The sequence below is a fragment of the Lepisma saccharinum genome, chromosome 15, assembly GCF_977018435.1.
Source record: "Lepisma saccharinum chromosome 15, izLepSacc3.1, whole genome shotgun sequence".
NCBI lineage: Eukaryota > Metazoa > Arthropoda > Insecta > Zygentoma > Lepismatidae > Lepisma > Lepisma saccharinum.
Genome location: NC_139243.1, coordinates 30,203,177 through 30,220,938, shown reverse-complemented (window position 1 = coordinate 30,220,938; position 17,762 = coordinate 30,203,177). Strand labels below are relative to the sequence as shown.

General features: G+C 36.5%; 2 protein-coding genes across 3 annotated transcripts in view; one reads left to right on the top strand and one right to left on the bottom strand.

The window, feature by feature from the left end:
* LOC145999657 (ubiquitin domain-containing protein UBFD1-like) overlaps positions 1 to 9,692 on the top strand; it is a 47,850-nt gene extending 38,158 nt beyond the window's left edge. The window contains exon 6 of one of the 2 annotated variants that reach the window (XM_083136787.1): positions 7,595 to 9,692. In XM_083136787.1, coding sequence (XP_082992913.1) covers positions 7,595 to 7,705 — 111 coding nt within the window. In that variant the 3' untranslated portion in view covers positions 7,706 to 9,692. The remainder of the gene's footprint in view (positions 1 to 7,594) is intronic. The other variant, XM_083136788.1, reaches the window with a different exon arrangement.
* A 297-nt stretch (positions 9,693 to 9,989) lies between these two features.
* Positions 9,990 to 17,762, bottom strand: part of Gabat (4-aminobutyrate aminotransferase) — a 78,721-nt gene continuing 70,948 nt past the window's right edge. The window contains exon 10 of the mRNA XM_083136786.1: positions 9,990 to 15,852. Within this exon, the coding sequence (XP_082992912.1) occupies positions 15,731 to 15,852 (122 nt within the window). The 3' untranslated portion in view covers positions 9,990 to 15,730. The remainder of the gene's footprint in view (positions 15,853 to 17,762) is intronic.

Sequence of the window (17,762 nt, the reverse complement as noted above, 5' to 3'; positions counted from 1 at the left end):
TCAAATAAAAACCTTAATTTGTTTTGGTTTATTATCTAGTACGAGGGCAAATCGAAAAGTCTTTGCACCTAATTTTTTGCTAGCTTGTTATACGTGTTATTACAAAAGCAAGATATACGAGCGATGGACTAGGCTTTTGTTGGAACGGGTCTATTGTAACTTCCGATTTCTTCCACAGCACGGCCCTGTTATCAGTTGGCAAAGATTGCCGGAGTGCTCAAGAAGTCCACGGCATATGAGCAGTGAAGTGTTATTCGTTTTTTATGGTCCAAAGGACAATCGGCCACAGATATCCACAGGGATATGGAGCCAGTGTATGGGGACAAGTGTTTATCAGTGCGAAGTGTGCAGTGGTGGTGCAAGGAGTTTGAAAATGGAAGGGAAAATGTGGAGGACTGAGCGATCGGGCCGACCTCGTTCCTAGCTGACACCGGACAACATTACCCGTGTTGATGAAATGATGAAAGCTGATCGACGTGTTCATCTAAAGGACATTGCCACTGAACTTGGCATTGTTCACGATTCGTTGGGATACTGCAAGGTGTCGTGTCTGTGGGTTCCTAAGCTTCTTGATGATGAACATTGTTTAAATAACAAATAACATTTCGCAGCTCATATGGCGTGGACTTCCTGAGCACTCCGGCCATCTTTGCCAACTGATAACAGCGCCGTGCCGTGGAAGAAATCGGAAGTTACAATAGGGCCATTCCAAGAAACCTACTGCATCGCTAAAATATATCGCTTTTGTAATAACACTTATAAGAAGCTAGAAAAAAATTAGACTCAAAGACTTTTCGATTTGCCATCGTAGATTACTGTATGTAGGGTTGCACAAGTTTGCTCAGGGTGGCTACTCACCGGGAAATCTGCGTGAATTCTGCTGGAATCTTTCTCAGTAGACGTGAAAAATTGGAACTTTTATTAATCCAAATCCCATTGATTGTATATATATTTATTAATACCCCGCGGCAAGTTTTTTCACACCTTAGCTTTTATTTTTATCGAGGAAGGAAAAAAAAGAAAGGTGTGAAGATGTAGAGAATAAAAACAAGAATTCTCTCAGTCCGTTTGCTTTGCTAGTGTTCTTTGTAGAACAATATATTTACAGACGGAAGATTATTGCGAGATAGAATATCTTGAAGTTTTTTAGGTAAATTTGAAATTAACAGTTTTTTGTAGATTAGTGTAACAATTGTGACTTGTCTTTGTAGATGTAAGCTCTACACCTAAAATTATATATATATATAATATACCGTTTAATTGCATTGAATTAGAATTTTTGGATACATTGGAATCACACAGACCTTTTATATTGTTAATATATGTGTGTGGGTGGTGAGAGGTAATATAATACATAAGGTTGAAATATTTAAAGAAAACATCTGCTTGTATCCTTGAATTTTTGGAAAATTCACCTTGAAAACCTGGAATTATACTTGAATTTTATCATGGTCCTAGAGTAACCACCCTGTGTGCTGCATTTTAGCACAGACCTATTACTGATCTACATATATTTGCAGGGTGGCTATCACCGGGAATTCTGTGTGAATTATTGGCTTTGGAAATTGTGCATGAATTTTTCTCCATAGACGTGAAAAATTGCAACTCTTATTAATCCCATAGAATCGTACATATTTATAAATGCCCCGAGCCAAGGGTTTCACAGTTTAGCTTTATTTTTTATCGAGGAAGGGAAAGAAAGTTGCGTGGAAAATAAAACAGAATTCTCTTAATCTGTTTACTTTGTTAGTGTTCTTTGCTACTTTGTTAGGGTCCTTTGCAGAACAATCTATCTGACAAATGGAAGAATATTGCAAGATATCTTGAAGTTCATTAGTTCAATTTGAGTTTTAAATTCTTATACAATTGAATTAACAAGTTTTCGTAGATTTGTATATCCCGTAATATACTTGTGTTTGTAGATTTCAAGTCTGAGTATGCGAAATGACAAATTTAACCTCTGCACCATAAATTAAATATTTTAAATATGTACACCGTTTAATTGAATTAAAATTTTTTGATACATTGGAATCACATGGACCCTTCAGATTGGTGATATATTTGTGTGTGTGTGTGTGTGTGTTAGAGGGGAGGGTAAGAGGTTGTAATAAGTAAGGTTCAAATAGAGAAAACATATGCTTGTATACCCTTGAATTTTTGGAAAGTTGGCCTTGAAAACTGGGAATAATACTTGAATTTTATCATGGTCCTTGAGTGGTTGTTGGACTTTCTTCTCCATTTGTAAACTTGCTGGTGTGCTAAGCATGCACAGAGATATTGAATTTTAATTTTGCCGATAAATTTCAGTAAGTTTTGGTCTGATATAGGGCAATAAATCACTCCTCTTCACTGATGCAAGCATGTATAGGAGGCGCAGTCTTTAACTAACTAACTAACTAACTCTCTAGCCTTCTTAAACCCGAAGGTTCATGGCTGCAGCAACACAGGCCTTCCATCTGTCCCTATCTTGAGCAAGATCTATATACTCTTTTCCATCCCTACCGATTTCCTTTAGGTCCATCTCAACGTTGTCCCTCCATCTTCGTCTTGGCCTTCCTACAGGTCTCTTACCATCAGGTTTCCCAACAAGAATCCTGTAAACTCCTCTTTCCTCTCCCATTCGTGCCACATGGCCTGCCCACCTAAGTCTTCTTGATTTAATTATTCTAATAATATCTGGACATGAATACAAATTATGTAGTTCTAAATTATGTAACCTTCTCCACTCACCGGTCTCCTCATCCCTTTTAGGTCCAAATATTTTCCTAAGGATCTTATTTTCAAATACTCTCAATTTATGTTCCTCTTTCAATGTAAGGGACCAAGTTTCACACCCATATAATACTACAGGCAAAATTACTGTTTTGTATATTTTAACTTTTAGTTTCTTAGATATTAAACGAGAAGACAAAAGTTTATGAAGAGAGAAGTAACATGCATTTCCTGAATTAAGCCTACTTTTTATTTCCTCTTTAATATAATTTTCATTTGTTAATATTACTCCTAAGTATTTGAATTTGGAAACTGGTTCAAACGAGTTGTTATCAATAATTAGATTTTGATTATTACCTAACACTTGGTTTCGGCCTGTAAGCATATATTTAGTTTTCTCTTTGTTAACTTCCAAACCTATCTCTTTAGCAGTTTTGAAAAATATTTTAGCATTATTCTTAATCGTATTTATATCATCCCCCAGTAAGTCTACATCATCTGCATATGCTAACAACTGAGTCACACCATTTAATTTTAGTCCTTCTTTAGTTTCTTTTACCTTCCTAACAGCATATTCTAAGGCAAAATTAAAGAGCAATGGAGATAATGCATCTCCTTGTTTTAACCCATCATGAATTATAAATTTGTCAGACATATTATTACCCACACGAATTTTACTTTCTGTTTCACTGGTGCATATTTTTATCATACTAACAAGCTTCTTAGGTATTCCAAACTCTACTAATATATTATATAATTTATCTCTTTTGACCGAATCATATGCTATTTTGAAATCAATGAATAGCTGATGGACATTTTGATTATATTCCCACTTTTTTTCAAGTGTCTGTCTGATGTGAAAAATTTGATCTGTAGTTGATCTGTTACGTTTAAATCCACATTGATAATCACCTATAATTTCATTAGCATATGGGGTTAGTCTTGTTAAAAGAATGTTAGACAATATTTTGTATGTTGTTGAGAGTAGAGAAATTCCACGGTAATTATTGCAGTTCATTTTATCACCTTTTTTAAACACAGGAACAATTATGGATTCTTTCCACTGTTGAGGGATTTCTTCTTTATTCCATATTAAACAAATCAATTTATGAATTTGACATATTAATGAATTTCCACCATATTTAATTAACTCAGCTGGTATTAAATCAATGCCAGGTGCTTTGTTATTCTTTAGCCTTTTAATAGCATCTTTAACTTCAGTCAAGTTAGGTTCTGGAACTAAAGGTTCTGCTGTGTGTACTTCATTTACTTCTGATTTATCTCCTACATGGACATTTAAAAGGTCATTAAAGTAGTTCTTCCATCTATTTAGAATATCGCTTGGGTCAGCTAGAAAATCACCGTCTTTATCTTTTATCAAGTTTACTTTAGGTTGCCACCCCTTTCTAAATTCATTTACACCTTTATATAAATCTCTGATATTTTTATTTTTGCTGTTTGTTTCAATTTCGTTAATTTTGCTTTTCAAGTAATCTCTTTTTTTACTTCTAAACGTGCGGTTAACTTCTCGCTTTATTCTATTATAATTGCTTAGATTTGTATCATCCGAGTTATTTAACCACCTAAGTCTAGCCTGATTTCTTATTTCTATTAGATTATGACATTCATTATCAAACCATGGCTTACTTTTTCTTGGTTTATGGTATCCTATACTTTCTTTAGCTGCTGATTCTATTGCATTACGTATGTGCTCCCAATTCTTATTTACGTCTGTTTCATTTATATTTTCATCATCATTTAAATCCTGCAAAACCTCAAATCTATTTGACAGTTTAATTTGGTAATCTTTCTTAATTCTTTCATCAGCAAACTTTCCTGTATCAAATTTTATAACTTTTAGATTTTGTTGCTTATGATTTATCACTGAGAGTCTTTCTCTTAATTTAGCAATTACTAAATAATGGTCACTGGCACAGTCAGCACCTCTATGTGTACGAACATCAATTATACTAGTATGCCTTCTCTTATCAATGAGAATATGATCTATCTGATTATGAGTTTTACCATCTGGAGAAGACCAGGTATATTTATGGATATCTTTATGTTTAAAAGTGGTACTTTTCACAATTAAATTCTTTGAGGTTGCAAAAGTAATCAATCTTATACCATTATCATTACTTAATTCATGAAGACTTTCTTTACCAATCGTGGGTTTAAATGTATCTTCTTTGCCAATCTGTGCATTACAGTCACCTAACAGAATTTTCATATCATACTGAGAAAATTTATCAAAGACCTGTTCTAACTCTGTATAAAAATCATCTTTAGTATTATCATCTTTATCTTCCGTTGGTGCATGTATGTTTATTAAAATAATTTTACACCACCTACCCTGTAAAACTGCATATGATATCCTATCATTAATAAATTCTACTGTTTTAAGAGCCGAGATAATTCTATTATTTATGAAAAAGCCTGTTCCAAAATTATGATTTTCAGTACCACCATAGAAAAAAGTATAATTTTTAGTTTTACAATTCCCTTCTCCTGGCCACCTAACTTCCTGGACAGCTACTACATCTAATTTATACTTGACTATCTCATTAACTGTACACTGAAATGCCCCAGGCCGGTAAAGGCTCAGAACATTCCAGGTGCCTAATTTAATATCCTTATTCCTAACGTAGATCTTATCCTTAGTCCAGGGACCTCCCAAAGTAGTCCCCACCCGGAGATCCGAACGGGGGACTATTTTACCTCCGGAATATTTTACCTTGGGAACATCCATGGCCTTATATTTCTGTTTCTTGACATGTCTTTTTACAGTGCAGAGTTGTCAGCTCTACGCCTAACCCCCGATATGAATGGAGGAACTACTACACAAGACAAACACAAACATATTAGACAGCACAATTACTACACAAAACGAACACAAACACATTAGACAGCATAACTACTACACAAGATACACACAAACACATCACAACTACTACACAAGACACACACAAACACATCACAACTATAACACAATATAAACACACACACACCACAACTACTACACAATATAAAAAACAAACAAACAAACAAACAAAAAAAGAAACAAACAAACAAAAACACACAAACACACACACACACTCTCTCTCTCTCTCTCTCTCTCTCTCTCTCTCTCTCTCTCTCTCGTGGAAGTGAGCGATTTGCAATACTGGGACGGCGCCACTCGTGGAAATGAGCGATTTGCAATAGTAATCCTAAACTAGAAAAACTTTCGTTTTTCTTAAAAATGACAAAAATGACATTTCGAAGCTCCCTTGATCAGTGTTGCAGCCTTGAGATCATTTTATCAATAACAGTTGATACTTCATGTAAATCTGAGCTGTATTCAGTCTACCATGTTATTTTTGTCGAACTTACGAGGTTTTCGTTAGACCCTCTCTTGTATGTTTTCTATTGTAATTATACCATAGCAATCTACCACATTTCAATTTGAAAAAAATAATAATAATTGCACAAATTTAACCTCAAAATTAACTTCTCTCCACCATATGTTGCAAAAACAATGAATGTTGTGCTTTTTGCACATATGTTAGACTCCACAAAAGTTTTAAATGACATCATTTCACACTCCACAATATACTTGGACTCACCAAAAAGTAACTGTGATTAAATTACAACTAATATTGGCTCAATTGTACTCTTTCCTTATGAAAAATTCAGGATTATACAGGGTGTCCGGAATGGGACTGACAGTTTTTAAAAGTTTGTGCTTTTAGTATGGGTAGAAGTAGATAAAAAGAAAAGGAAGCATTTTGAAGATAAACACCAAGTTTTATTGGTAGGAGTTATAACTCAGCACAGCTCAGTATAGCTCCACATGAGCTCCTTTTATGATATGGAGGATGTCCAACCTGAATTCAATTTCTCTCCACGTATTCTGTAGCATCCAAGGCGTGACAGAAGCAATCGCATTCCTAATTCGGTCCTGCAGCTCTTGTAGGTTTCGTACCTTTGGGCCAGAATATACAATGTCTTTCACATAACCCCAAAGTTGACTTGGGAATTCCCAGCTGCCTGCTTGACTTACGTGGACTTCGTGTGAAACAATCTCTTTATCGACTCCACATGCTCGTCTGACACTTGCGGTTTACGACCACTGTGAGGTTTCATCACACTCCCTGTAGATAAAAATTGTTCCTTCCACGCCTTCATGGTGTTACGTGATGGAGGATCCTTCTGGTAAAGAAGGTGAAAGTTTCGTTCCACTTGCACAACACTGTTTGCCTCTGCATACTACCACACGCGTTGTGCTCTTCGCGTAAAAAAAAAAGGTGAAGTGCTCCCCTGTGCTTAGCATCATGCCATGAAGGCGTATAGGGGGTGTGGGGGTAACGCCCACACTTTCTTGATCCAGTCGTGAGTGGGGGTGATGCGATCAGCATCATGCCCCTGACTGCCTTTACCCCCCAGGTATCCATGTCATTCGACACTGGGTGTGCACCGGGGCCGCTTCCAACGTTAGAAAAGTTACCGGATTTGAACCGGCCGGGGATCGAACCTGGGACTTTTAGCATGGTAGTCAGACACATTACCGTCTGAGCCACCGCAGCCACTGCTCTTTCGCATACCAACGCCATTTTGGTTTCAGTGATACCAGCGCCGACACCGCTAGTTGTACAAGTATGAACAATTGCAAAACGAAACTCGCAAATGTATACTTCCTGTGCAGTCCATTGTTAAAAAAAAGCTCGGTTTGCAAAAGAAGTTATAACTGTTTAAAGCTGTCAGTCCCATTCCGGTCACCCTGTATTTTAATATCTAAAATAACTTTGTTTCTTCTTAAAAACAAATAAAGATTTTTTTTTGACAATTTTTAGTTCCAAACTTCTGAGACGCCATAACAATTATTCTGTTTTTATATTTTCAGGGCATCCAGCTAGGACCAACAGAAGCATCAAGATATTGGATATATTGGGTTCCTGCTCAGTACATAGATTCAATTAAGGATGCAATTCTTGGGAAGTGGCAATATTTTTGACATCCTGCTCTGCCCAGAGCTCCACTACATTGCGTAATGGTAGACAGCCGCAAGACTTTTGCACTTGCGTTTTTTGTGGCGTTAATTCCTGTAAATCAAACGTAGCTTTGTTTGATTGTCTTTGCAGGGAGAAGATAATCTGTGAATAAACCTTGGGTCATATTGACCACAATTATTATTATTTTAATTATTTAAAGAAAATATAGACAAATTAAGCAAGTGTCAATTCAATAGAACTGTTTCTGGTGAAAAACCAAGGTGCATGGAATTCGGTATAGAACGAGTGTGAGCTTACGTTCAGTGTTTTGATTTTGTCAGAATGATGGACATTGTCTGGAAAAAAATTTAACTCAGTCAAGGTTTTGCTTTGTTTTTTATTAATCTGATTAAAAAAATACCCTGTTTTTTGCGTACTTGGATTTGCATCTGCCGCTTTGTTAGAAGAAAAATCTGAGTGTGTGTTTTTTTTATAATGTTTAATTATTGTGGGATTAAAACTGTTTTTTCTTGTATAGATAAATAGTATTCTATGTGAGTTACGTATCTGTGGAGAAAATGGCTTAAAATGTTGGAATAGTTATCTGTTGCTTGTAAAGTTGAACATTTAGTACTAACAAGAAAATCTGTTGTAATGTTCCATTTTTTTATGCTAGTCAAAAGGAATCTTATTGTTACAATGCAGTGTGTGATTTTTCATACCGTTCCATTGTGTAAAGAACGATGGGCATGTTTTTTCAGAGCTGTGCTTTATATTTCATACAGTGTGTCCAGGAAAAGAACTCTTCATTTTTTTGGATTGGTTTAAGCTCACTAATTGCTGTGAAAATTGTATAGCAGATTGGAACAGCTAGAGTGTTTTTAACTATCAAACTCTTCTTGTCACTTGTAACTTGTTTCTTGGTGGGGTTATGCCACAATATTTCTGTAAGATTTGTCATACTAAAATGAAGATATTATATAGAGAAGTCTAATATTCTATTCCTGTTGCAATAAGTAGTGTGTGTTTGGGTTGCAAATTCATTAATTTATTTTTTGTCCCCTCTTTATTTTCGAAAACCAAACCCAAGATGTAACACTGAGTATTACATTAATAAAAATAGGGATGTACAGATAATAACTTTTTTATGGTTACTAATAAAGTATCAGTATAGAATTTGCTGATAACCAATAGAATACCAATCTCATATAAAATTGCAAATATTTCGTGAATCTAAATTGTTCGTTCAGTAATGTATTAATGAAAGCAAGGAAGTGCATTTTCCAAATGCTCTTCGTAATTACAATGGATCCAGTCAATAGAAGTAGGGAAGAGGAGATAAAGACAGAAACAACTTTTCTCGCATTATCAATCTGTCGTCTGCGTCTCTCTTTCTCCCCCCACACGCATCTCGAATTCTATTGCATATCGCTCCTTGTATCTTCTAGACTTTCCTTTGCATCTTGTTTCTATATCCTCATCTCACTCTGATTTCAGTTTCCTCCTTTCCCCATGTCTCTAATATTGTAACTCTATTCTTGCCTATTCTCTTGTATGTTGTCTTCTTTCCTCGTATCTCTCAATTTTTCACGTTACTTTATCTTGCATTGCATATTGTTTTTTGTGTCAAGGAATTCAAAAATTTGTTGGTTATTTTTCATATTCCTTCAATATTGCATAATTCTCATTAAGGTTGTCTCGTCTTGTGTTTCGTTTGTAAATATCATATACAATAGGAATCGCATTACGACCTGGCACCAAGCAGGGTTTTCTTTCGGTATGTCATGGACACTTCTGGGTTGCGTTGCAACGATTCCATTGAAAGGCAATGAAATTTTATACAACCCAGAAGTGTCCATGACTGTAGCATACGTGTTTCTTTTGTGATGAATTTGGTATGTACCGGAAAATAAAATATTCTGCATATCTTGTACACCCATGGTCTCTTGCATATAATTTTTTTGAAATCCTTGACCCTAAAACATATAATTTGATAACACAATTTCTTTATTTGATCAAAAACGTCGTACTAAAGATAAAAATCTGAAATTTTGTTCAATATAGAAAGGAAATATCTAGCCTTGCATGGTTCATGTATCTCCTTAACCCATTGCAGTCACATGTTACATGCACTAAAACTGTTAATGAACCATTCGTGTTCTTCAAGGAACATATGCCATTTTATATCAGATTGGTAAAATTTTGCTACCAGTAAATTTTATACTTGCAACATTTTCATATCGATCCATTCGTACAAGGAACCATATGCAACACAATAAAGAAATGGCATCTTCAAAAATAAATTCCTTGAAATCCTTACTGATACTTTTTTTTATTGTCCCAGTATGGCACTAAAAATTAAACAACATGCATATTGTTTTCATAACATACAATTTAGTACACATATAACATAAAATTGTAACAAGATTCATGCATATACATTTCCGGGGGATAAACCATATATTAAACACAATTTATTGCCCCCATCTGTAAACAATATAATTACAAATAATTCCCATAAAGTTGAATAAGAATCAAGTAAACAAAGCACTGCAACAAAGAGCTACCAAAGTTCAAATCTATTTTAGCTGCTTAAAAATAACACACTTTACTGCAATTGATATTAGAATACGGAGCAAAATGGGAGCGTTTTCATCTAACAAGCAAAAACTGTCAAAGGATATACTCATTTATTTTGGTCATTTTTTTAATGAATGTATTGTTATAGTCTTGATATTTTTTAACTTCAGTGCATAAATTTTGCCCTTCATGTGTCTGAATTTATTCAGCCTACGTATAGGGCCGGTGGCAACCCACCATCGTGAGGAAATTGGGGAGCTCCGAATGAGTAAGCGTAATCCGGTCACGGAGACCTACTATAAAGGCTGGGGATATGTCGGGCCGATCCCCCGGCTATTCCAATACTGGTTGAAGATCTCCACGCTTAGAGGTGACGAAGGAAAGCGTGGCAGGGAGACCGGCAGTCGGTAGGTACGCCTAGGCCCTTCATGGGCTGTTGCGCGACGGATTATTATTATTATGTACCACATCTGGACTGGTTTTGTTTATGTAAGAATAGGTTTTCTGCGATTTTCATTAAAGGAACAATTTTAGGGAGCTTTACACTGACGTGGCAAGCGTAGCAACTCCTTCCGACTATAGCAAAAACATTCGCAGTGCGCGTGTGAACAACAGATCAAGGCAACACATTGCACGGTATCGAGACATTGGCCCAGCCAGAGCGACATGCAAGCAACAACGTGCAGCTTGCGTCAATTCAGTTTGCGAGAGGTTTCATTGATTACCGAGGGTTCGCTTGAAAGCAGCATGTGTCGCTTGTGTCTAGACATGTTGCTTCAATCTGAAAGATCCCTCAGTGGTAAGACTTAGTGCATCGATGCAAACGAAAGCCAACCTTACAGAAGATCAACAGGATCAATCTTCTAGGCAAGAGCTGTCATCTCAGAGTCAACAAAATAAGTGTCTGTATAGTGTAGGCCATTGATTTGACAGGCAAGTGAACAGGCTAATATTCTTAAAACTGCTACAGAACACTTATCGCCAAATCACATTCATAAATGGTTAAATTATAGTAGGCAGTTATTACTCACAGCAAAGTTCACGAAAAGAAATCTTCATATCCTTGTAAACATCATGTGTGTATATAGAGGATAATACTGTTGTCATTTCGAAAGAAAAGCATCATGTAACTCTCCATGACACATTTCAGATATGTGGTTCATTACAAAAAGCAATGTTGCTGCTGAACATTCAGCACTGGAAGACGACGATTATGGAAGACAGACTTACAAAGGCCAATTGTTCTTTCAGACACAAGTATGCAGTGGAACCTCGATTTTACGTTTTTCAGGGGACCAAGCTGGAAAAACTTAAAATGCGGGAAAATTTAAAATTAAGCAAGTTTTATAACATTTTGCTATGTTGGGACCATCAAGATTGAATGTATAATGCGGGAAAATGTAAAATTTGGGTTCCACTGTATGTATCTGTCCATTATCTTACATTACCTTGAGGAGAACAGCAAATTCAGAAGGTGCGAACATGTAAAAATAACACTTTCTAACCTGATATAACTTACCCTGATTATCATTACAATTGCTTATAACAGAACAATCGCAAGTATAATATTAACATTATATTTGTAAAACAAACATAGTTTTAATAGTGCACGAGATAAAATAATAATAGATTGTACGCTTCTAGTGCAAAAGAACAACAAATTGTAAACAGGAGTTTCTCTTTACAAAATACAATGGAAAAGTCATGCAACCTGCATATTTTTCTCAACAGGTGGCAACACTGCTGCTGGATTGTGATTATTCATTACACAGCATGTGTTAAACAAGCACAGTCTGCATGAGCTGCAGTAGGTATTAGTCAGTGGTGCTATTACATCTTAGGGCACATTCCGAAAGTGGCGTGAGTTTAACATGTTAAACGAGTTGCCACTATTGGCTATTACAAAATTGCTAGCGTGAAATATGTAAAGCTCGTTATGGCATTCGTTAAATTGATTTTTGTGTGGTGAAGTTCGTTCAGTGAAAATCTTCTGCTACTTGGAGACAATGCATGTAGATGATGGCTTCGAACTGCACTAGTTTGGAAAATGCATCGCAATTTTAGCAGAGAGCAATGCAAAGCAACATACTCAAGCTGTGTGTGCCTTAACTGTTCTTGTAATTACAGTAAAACCTCGTTAATCCGGACCCCGATAAGCTGGACTTCGCTTAATCTGGACAGGCAAAGGGGGGGGGGGGGGGGAAGAGCAGAATGTAAGGTTTTAAATGAGGCTAGAAGTCAAGAGAACTTCCCAAAGAAAAGACAGTCAACCACTGATGAAATTCTGTTTCCCCCAGACTTTGTAGTATACTGCATAGTGTATTTAGGCCTACACCCTTTAAATACACCATAATAAAGGTGTTTTGTTGCTATAAACTGAGTTTTAATACACTTTCTACTGTTCTTTTAGGTTATTTAAGTTAATCTGAACTTTCGTTAAACCAGTCAACTTATCCCCCCCAATTAGTCTGGATTAATGAGGTTTTACTGTACTTAACGTGAAATTTTGTATTTCTGTGTTCCACAATTTAATGGTTATTTCCAATTAATTTCGAAGGTTCACTGCCTTCATTCACTAAGAGTGATGCCTGCAGTAGTTTATTTCTGCCAGTAACCATGCTTTCCACTGTTGCCATATGGAAACTTTCTATAAACAGAACACTGCAACCAGGGCCGGATTAAGACTAAATTGGGCCTGATACTGAAACAATGAAATACCGTCGATTTTTTCTGTACATCTGTTATTTTTCAAGGTGAAAAATTTACTACGTCACACTTACCAAACAATAATAAAGTGGCGAAAATCACAGCTAAATTACTAAGTAAACTGTTTAACGTAAAATTGATAGCATTAACTTAAACACAACGACAATATAGTTACGTCACAGCACAAAGAATAATAGTAATTGTATAATAAGTAATGCTGTGTCTAGACTTCCGAAATTGGGGCTCCAAATTTCATTCTAAGATTTATTTTCAGGTTAATATAACAGCTTTCGGAAAATTCTCGACTGTTTTCATCTGGGCCTATTTCAGGAACGGACCTCATGCTGCAGCATCAATAGCACCCACCTTAATCCGTCCCTGACTGCAACTGACGTTTTCACCTAGAGCATTCTTTTAAGTCCGTACAATAACTACTTTCACCAGGTTGATGAGGCCAGTTATTTTCGTTCATTCTTTTAAAAGAGCATTGAGACTAAATTGACAAGTGACATGACCACAAACTTCAGCCACTGGAATACACACTTCCCCCTTCAGTCTGCAAAAAACATTCATTGTGCATATACGACCAATAAACCGGATAACACGATGTACACCATTCAGAACAGCCCAGTCCAAGTCACACGCAAGAGGCATGTACAGTGTTTTACATCACCCCAGTGTGAAAGTGCCTTTATTTCCAAGTGGCAAGTGTTGCTTATTACTTTGGTCTGAAAACTCCCCAATGTTACAAAAAATTCATTCGACGTAGAGAACAATTTACTTTTTACAAGTTTGTAAATTCGCACAATTCGAACAGACATATTCCACTCCAAAGCTTCCCTATAAATCAAAGAAAAATGATTGCTCGTCCATTTTCGTGAACTGGTTTATTGCAGCCCAACAAGGACTATACCTGCAGGGATATTTTTAAGTGGCAATTCAGAATTTACCAGTTCAAACCCTACAAGTGGTTGCGAATCTTGTGAAACTACACAACCAAGCAATTTATGTACCATTACATTCAACTCTGTCCCGCACCGGGGCCGTGCGGTCAAGGCATTATGCTTTGGGCTCCAGCATGCAGGTTCGAGTCTCCTGGTGGAAGTGTAAAAACTTTTCTCCCGAGGTTTTGGCCTGTTTATGGGACCTGTGGCCCCCCATCATCGTGAGGAAATTGGGGAGCTACGAATGAACAGCATAACTCGGTTACAGAAAACCTACAACAATGACTTGGGGTTTGTCCTGCTGACTATGCATCACCCCATTAACTGGGTTATTATTATTGTTATTATTACATGTCAGGTTGCATGACTCTTCAATTGCACTGTATAAAGCACAGGAGCTTGACCCAAAATTACCGTATTTGCCAACATATAAGATGCACATTTTTCTTTAAAAGTAGGTCTGAAAAACATGTGCCAATACTCAGTTTCTGATTCCTTTCATTTCTGGAACTTTTCCTCTGTTCTGAGTTAGACGATTTCCTTACGGTGTGTGATGATTAAAATATATCCTTTCATAGTTAGATTAGGTAAGTTATTCTTTGAAAGTACACCTACATACACATTACTTTACATTTGAAATACTGTAAATTAATTTTAATATTCAGTGAGAAAGCTTTCCCCTCAAAAATAATGTGTACAATAAGGGGGATGCATCTTATATGCCAGCAAATACAGTACTTTCAAAAATATTCTTTAAGAGTCATTTCAATATTGAAACTTGGGCATCTGACAAGTAAAAGATTACTCAAACACAGAAATGCATATCCGTTATAGTTTTCAATGTTTTTAAAAATATAGTTTTTAGAGAAAATGCTATTTGGCACAATAATTGTCATGGAATTATTCAATGTTTTAACATTTTGTGTACTTCATGAGACATATTTATCAGGTCACCCCGACATAGAAAACAATTTACTTTTTACAAGTTTGTAAATTCGCACAATTATTTTTACCATTATTTGAGCCTTTTTTTTTTTGGCCAAATGTGCTTTCTCAAACTTACATAAATGCACAATGCTCAGTAAAAACAACCATTGGCATAAAATGCACAAAAATTAAACTACAACATGAAACATTGTTAAAATACTGCATCTTCCATTAATATCTAGAACTATTTCATTTGTACATTTAACATGACTAGACCCTACAATGCTATTGCTTCACCAAAAGAAAAAAAAAAATGGTATCACAGATTTCTTATGAACATGGAAACTTTTATAAACAGTTGTATTTGGGTCCAAGGGAAAGAAGCATGTAGTATTATTACCATTACAGCAGAAATTTTGAGGAAACACTTTTCTGAGGTTGCACGCTTCTATTGTTACATGATCAATGCAAATAAAGAACAAACTATGTTATATGCCATTTCATTCTTCAAATATATATATTTATGCATACTTATACCTTGGATATGTGAAATATATACGCACAATATTACTATAAAAATAATACATTTTCTGCACCAGCTTCAATCTTATCATCATTCGTAAAATTCATCAGGAAACATACAAGTATCACTTTTGTAGCAACATACACTTTACATTCAACATTTGCCTATTTGAAAATAAAATATATATATTTGTTTTCACTACATGTGACAGTAAGCTACCACATTCTTAGCAAGAGGACTATGCCTTTTTTTTCTTTATAATCCATGCAGTTTTACAGATTTTTTATGCATACAGGAATTTCCTCTACCCACCATTTTGGAAATTTTTCAACATACTTGTCATGATTGGGAAACTACATTGTGCTATCTTACTTAATCTCACGTAGCACCTCTCTGAATTTATCCAAAAATATATCAGCATGGTGTTCCTGGAATATAAGCGCAGGTCTGAGCCTTATAGAACATTCACCACACCCACCGGCATGGACTCCTGTAACAGAAAAACCAAAGGGGTAAGAATAGCTTACTTTTACATTGAACATTGTACTTAGGGTATTCAGAAAATACACAGCCCTACACACATGCCCTCCTTATTCCCAATCTTCATCTGTAATCTTGTTACACCACAATGCCCCATGCTGAGCATTACAGGAAATACAGTGATATGATGTGCAGGTAGTGAGAGAACGTGGTCACAGTAGCACTATAGAGCATTAAATTGTTTTAGACTTTGGAAAGCTGCAGCCGAGACTGTGTAATTGATGAGATAAGTGTATGGGGATTATTGTTTACCTCATGCATAGATATTCACACGTGGTAAGCACAATTCAAAAGTGGTGTGGAAACGTTTGAAGATGAAGCCAGGCCTATTTGTAATAAGGAACTCATTGCGTAAGTGAGGGAACAAATACAAGAACATCGTGACTGTGAGAATGATGAGTTTGGTGTTAACAGGGAGGTGATTCATCAAATCCTTAGTGGAAGATTTAGGCAAACGGGTGTGTTCAGTATGCCGAAGACATCATTAACACTGCTCTTAGAAATAAAAATGTCTTCAATTTGATTGTAGTGGAGATGAAACTTGGCATTTTCCCTATGATCCCACAATGATCGCTGAATGGAAGTCACGAGCATCACCAAAAGGCAAACAAGTCATCTTTAAAAGTCAAAAGTGAAGACAATTCAATACTTGCAAGGGAATTATTCACAAGGAGTTTGTCCCTGAGAAACAAACTGTCACTGGAAGTTTTTATTTGACGACAATGCACTGGTTCACCGAGCAGTTGCTGTATGAGAAAGAATACAAGTGTGCAAGCTCAATCGTCCCTCTACTTCCCGGATTTACCCCCTGAAGTCAATAATTCTCTGTTCCGCAACACTCCACCCTTACCGGGCCGCTTCTGGCAGGAAAAACCCAAATAAACAACTAAATAGGCTCGTTAGTCCTCACCAGAGCGCTCGGAACCAAAGAATCAATCACAGGCAAGAACTTACTGAATTAATGTTGCAGGGTGATTGCTGAAAACTCGCAGAAATGGGCTTTAAACATTTATTTACAATTTAACAAAACAAGGCTCGGATTCTTCCAATAATTCTCTAAGTTACATTATTTACATTCCTCTAACGTGAGCCCCACGGCAGAACTGCCAAGTGGAAAGCTGAGCATCGGCAGAACTGCCTCGGGATGCTTTTTCTCAAGGGAGGCCACTGGAGCCCGAAGATCGCTCTTCCTTCTGCTATCCAGTTCAAAAACACACTCTCTCTGTCCTCTGCCACAGGCCATATTTATACTTCCTCCCGCGTCGCATGGGGGAGGGCTGAAAGTTCAAACCTTATTGGCTCTTATAAGCTACACAGAACCATGGAAGAAACCCAAGCATACAGAATCATACACAATCACAAAAAAGAAACAAAAAAACAAATACTGTTTGTAACAGTATTATACTCCCCTCACCGAAAAAAAAAAGGCTTACCCCAGGTAAGTTTGTGAGTCCAATGTCCTGGTGAGGTTTGCCTGAAAGAAAGAAAAACACTAACACCGTCCACTTCACTTCACTTCACTGACTTTACACTTTCAGGAATAAGTCTCTCCAAATGTTCCTCACTGCATCCTGTGATCTCTGGAACCGGTGACATCCTAATTCATCGTCGTGAAGTCCATTTCCAGGTGTGGGCTGTTTGACATCCATGGCAAGGACGTCCTCTTCGAGGCGGCTTCCTTCTTTTGAGGTTCTGGGATCGAACCTCTTCCCATCTACTCCTAGGGTAGGAGTAATATCCAGCACGTGGATTCGCGCCACTTCTCTGTTTAATTACTACAGAAAGTGCAAGCACTCGCGAGTAAATATGTGCCTCCGAATAAAAAGAAACTTTTAACTAATCGAGATTTCAATTAGAACT